Genomic DNA, 4076 nt, shown 5'->3' with positions numbered 1-4076 from the left:
AACGGAGACATCTGATTGGTTGTCACCTTCTTTAGGTTCTTGATCTTCTTGTCAGTTTCGGGGTCGCCGCAGCTAGGCTCTGATTGGCTGTTTCTGACGGGGGCGGGGTCAGATGGGGGTTCAGGTTCGGCCTTCGCCTCCTGCGGAGTGAGGGTTAGGTTATGAACATTTTTAATAACTCAAACACAGATTTGTCACCATGAATCTGAGCCAATCAGCTGCCGGCTCCGCTGACCGACAGGAAGCCAGCGGCTACCCGCGGACCCGTCTGATTGGCCGACATCAGCTCACCTGTTTGGCGGCTTTCTTGGCCTCCCGTTTCTTCTGGTTCTTCAGAGCTGATTTGGAGAGACTCCTCTCAGCCGGCCGCTGGTTCTGAGGCGGCTCCTCCTCGTGCTGACAACATGGGGTTAAACACAGTGTCATCATCCTCAGACACAGCTCTCACTTTTCCAGGACTTTTCCAGGACTCTCGGTCAAATCAGTGTTTGTTTTTATTAAATCAGTGTTTGTTTGTTTTTATTAAATCAGTGTTTGTTTGTTTTTATTAACTCAGTGCTTGTTTTTATTAAATCAGTGTTTGTTTCTATTAGCTCACATGTTTGTTTGTTTCTATTAAATCAGTGTTTGTTTTTATTAAATCAGCGTTTGTTTGTTTTTATTAAATCAGTGTGTGTTTGTTTTTATTAAATCAGTGTGTGTTTGTTTTTATTAAATCAGTGTGTGTTTGTTTTTATTAAATCAGTGTTTGTTTGTTTCTATTAAATCAGTGTTTGTTTTTCTATTAAATCAGCGTTTGTTTGTTTTTATTAAATCAGCGTTTGTTTGTTTTTATTAAATCAGTGTGTGTTTGTTTTTATTAAATCAGTGTTTGTTTGTTTGTTTTTATTAAATCAGTGTTTGTTTATATTAAATCAGTGTTTGTTTTTATAAAGTCAGTGTTTGTTTTTATAAAGTCAGTGTTTGTTTATATTAAATCAGTGTTTGTTTGTTTTTATTAAATCAGTGTTTGTTTGTTTTTATTAAATCAGTGTTTGTTTGTTTTTATTAACTCAGTGCTTGTTTTTATTAAATCAGTGTTTGTTTATATTAAATCAGTGTTTGTTTGTTTCTATTAAATCAGTGTTTGTTTTTATTAAATCAGCGTTTGTTTTTTTTTATTAAATCAGCGTTTGTTTGTTTTTATTAAATCAGTGTGTGTTTGTTTTTATTAAATCAGTGTGTGTTTGTTTTTATTAAATCAGTGTGTGTTTGTTTCTATTAAATCAGTGTTTGTTTGTTTCTATTAAATCAGTGTTTGTTTTTATTAAATCAGCGTTTGTTTGTTTTTATTAAATCAGCGTTTGTTTGTTTTTATTAAATCAGTGTGTGTTTGTTTTTATTAAATCAGTGTTTGTTTGTTTGTTTTTATTAAATCAGTGTTTGTTTATATTAAATCAGTGTTTGTTTTTATAAAGTCAGTGTTTGTTTTTATAAAGTCAGTGTTTGTTTTTATTAAATCAGTGTTTGTTTTTATAAAGTCAGTGTTTGTTTGTTTTTATAAAGTCAGTGTTTGTTTTTATAAAGTCAGTGTTTGTTTGTTTTTATAAAGTCAGTGTTTGTTTGTTTATATTAAATCAGTGTTTGTTTTTATAAAGTCAGTGTTTGTTTATATTAAATCAGTGTTTGTTTTTATAAAGTCAGTGTTTGTTTGTTTTTTAAAGTCAGTGTTTGTTTTTTTATAAAGTCAGTGTTTGTTTGTTTTTATTAAATCAGTGTGTGTTTGTTTTTATTAAATCAGTGTTTGTTTGTTTGTTTTTATTAAATCAGTGTTTGTTTATATTAAATCAGTGTTTGTTTGTTTTTATTAAATCAGTGTTTGTTTATATTAAATCAGCGTTTGTTTGTTTTTATTAAATCAGTGTTTGTTTGTTTGTTTTTATTAAATCAGTGTTTGTTTATATTAAATCAGTGTTTGTTTTTATAAAGTCAGTGTTTGTTTTTATTAAATCAGTGTTTGTTTTTATAAAGTCAGTGTTTGTTTGTTTTTATAAAGTCAGTGTTTGTTTTTATAAAGTCAGTGTTTGTTTGTTTTTATAAAGTCAGTGTTTGTTTGTTTATATTAAATCAGTGTTTGTTTTTATAAAGTCAGTGTTTGTTTATATTAAATCAGTGTTTGTTTTTATAAAGTCAGTGTTTGTTTGTTTTTATAAAGTCAGTGTTTGTTTGTTTTTATAAAGTCAGTGTTTGTTTGTTTTTATTAAATCAGTGTGTGTTTGTTTTTATTAAATCAGTGTTTGTTTGTTTGTTTTTATTAAATCAGTGTTTGTTTTTATATTAAATCAGTGTTTGTTTGTTTTTATTAAATCAGTGTTGGTGTTTGTTTTTTATAAAGTCAGTGTTTGTTTTTATAAAGTCAGTGTTTTTGTTTGTTTTTTTTTATTAAGTCAGTGTTTGTTTGTTTTTTATAAAGTCAGTGTTTGTTTGTTTTTATTAAATCAGTGTTTGTTTGTTTGTTTTTATTAAATCAGTGTTTGTTTGTTTTTATAAAGTCAGTGTTTGTTTGTTTTTATAAAGTCAGTGTTTGTTTTTATAAAGTCAGTGTTTGTTTGTTTTTATAAAGTCAGTGTTTGTTTGTTTTTATTAAATCAGTGTTTGTTTTTATTAAATCAGTGTTTGTTTGTTTTTATAAAGTCAGTGTTTGTTTGTTTTTATAAAGTCAGTGTTTGTTTTTATAAAGTCAGTGTTTGTTTGTTTATATTAAATCAGTGTTTGTTTGTTTTTATAAAGTCAGTGTTTGTTTTTATTAAATCAGTGTTTGTTTGTTTTTATAAAGTCAGTGTTTGTTTTTATAAAGTCAGTGTTTGTTTTTATTAAATCAGTGTTTGTTTTTATAAAGTCAGTGTTTGTTTGTTTTTATAAAGTCAGTGTTTTGTTTATATTAAATCAGTGTTTGTTTGTTTTTATAAAGTCAATGTTTGTTTGTTTTTATAAAGTCAGTGTTTGTTTTTTTAAATCAGTGTTTGTTTGTTTTTATAAAGTCAGTGTTTGTTTGTTTTTATAAAGTCAGTGTTTGTTTTTATAAAGTCAGTGTTTGTTTGTTTTTATAAAGTCAGTGTTTGTTTTTATAAAGTCAGTGTGTTTGTTTGTTTTTATAAAGTCAGTGTTTGTTTATATTAAATCAGTGTTTGTTTGTTTTTATAAAGTCAATGTTTGTTTGTTTTTTTATAAAGTCAGTGTTTGTTTTTATTAAATCAGTGTTTGTTTGTTTTTATAAAGTCAGTGTTTGTTTGTTTTTATAAAGTCAGTGTTTGTTTTTATTAAATCAGTGTTTGTTTGTGTGTTTGTTTTTATTAAATCAGTGTTTGTTTGTTTGTTTTTATTAAATCAGTGTTTGTTTATATTAAATCAGTGTTTGTTTGTTTTTATTAAATCAGTGTTTGTTTGTTTTTATAAAGTCAGTGTTTGTTTTTATAAAGTCAGTGTTTGTTTGTTTTTATAAAGTCAGTGTTTGTTTGTTTATATTAAATCAGTGTTTGTTTTTATAAAGTCAGTGTTTGTTTATATTAAATCAGTGTTTGTTTTTATAAAGTCAGTGTTTGTTTGTTTTTATAAAGTCAGTGTTTGTTTGTTTTTATTAAATCAGTGTTTGTTTGTTTTTATTAAATCAGTGTTTGTTTTTATTAAATCAGTGTTTGTTTGTTTTTATAAAGTTATTTTAGTTATTTAAAATATAAATATGTTAAAAGCAAAAATATTTGTCATTTTTTCCTTTAAAAAAAATTAGTGATTTGAGAAAAACATTTTTGCAGTTTTGTTTTCTTTGAAATTCCCCAAATGAGCTCATTCGTCAGACAGAAACTGTAAAAATTATCGTTGGCTTTTAGAAATTTTCTGACAGTCCTTGAACACATCGTGTGTTATTATACCGCTTTGTGAAACTAAATTTCAAAAACTTTTCCAGGCCTGGAAACTGCTGTGTGCAGGACCCTGATTCTGACCAATCACAGCGTCCACTCACACTCTGTTACTATCAGTATGGAGGGATCTAACGGAGACATCTGATTGGTTGTCACCTTCTTTAGGTTCTTGATCTT

General features: G+C 27.2%; 1 protein-coding gene across 1 annotated transcript; it reads right to left on the bottom strand.

The window, feature by feature from the left end:
* Positions 1 to 26: 26 nt before the first annotated feature.
* Positions 27 to 444, bottom strand: LOC121939853 (eukaryotic translation initiation factor 2A-like; the record flags this gene model as incomplete). Its single annotated transcript, XM_042482785.1, has 2 exons — positions 292 to 444; positions 27 to 140 (listed from the first exon to the last, which is right to left on the bottom strand). Coding segments are annotated over exons 1-2 (252 nt in total), but the record flags the coding sequence as incomplete, so codon positions are not given.
* Positions 445 to 4076: the final 3632 nt, after the last annotated feature.

Source organism: Plectropomus leopardus, unplaced genomic scaffold, assembly GCF_008729295.1.
Source record: "Plectropomus leopardus isolate mb unplaced genomic scaffold, YSFRI_Pleo_2.0 unplaced_scaffold635, whole genome shotgun sequence".
Taxonomy (NCBI): Eukaryota; Metazoa; Chordata; class Actinopteri; order Perciformes; family Serranidae; genus Plectropomus; species Plectropomus leopardus.
This window is presented reverse-complemented; position numbering and strand designations above follow the sequence as displayed.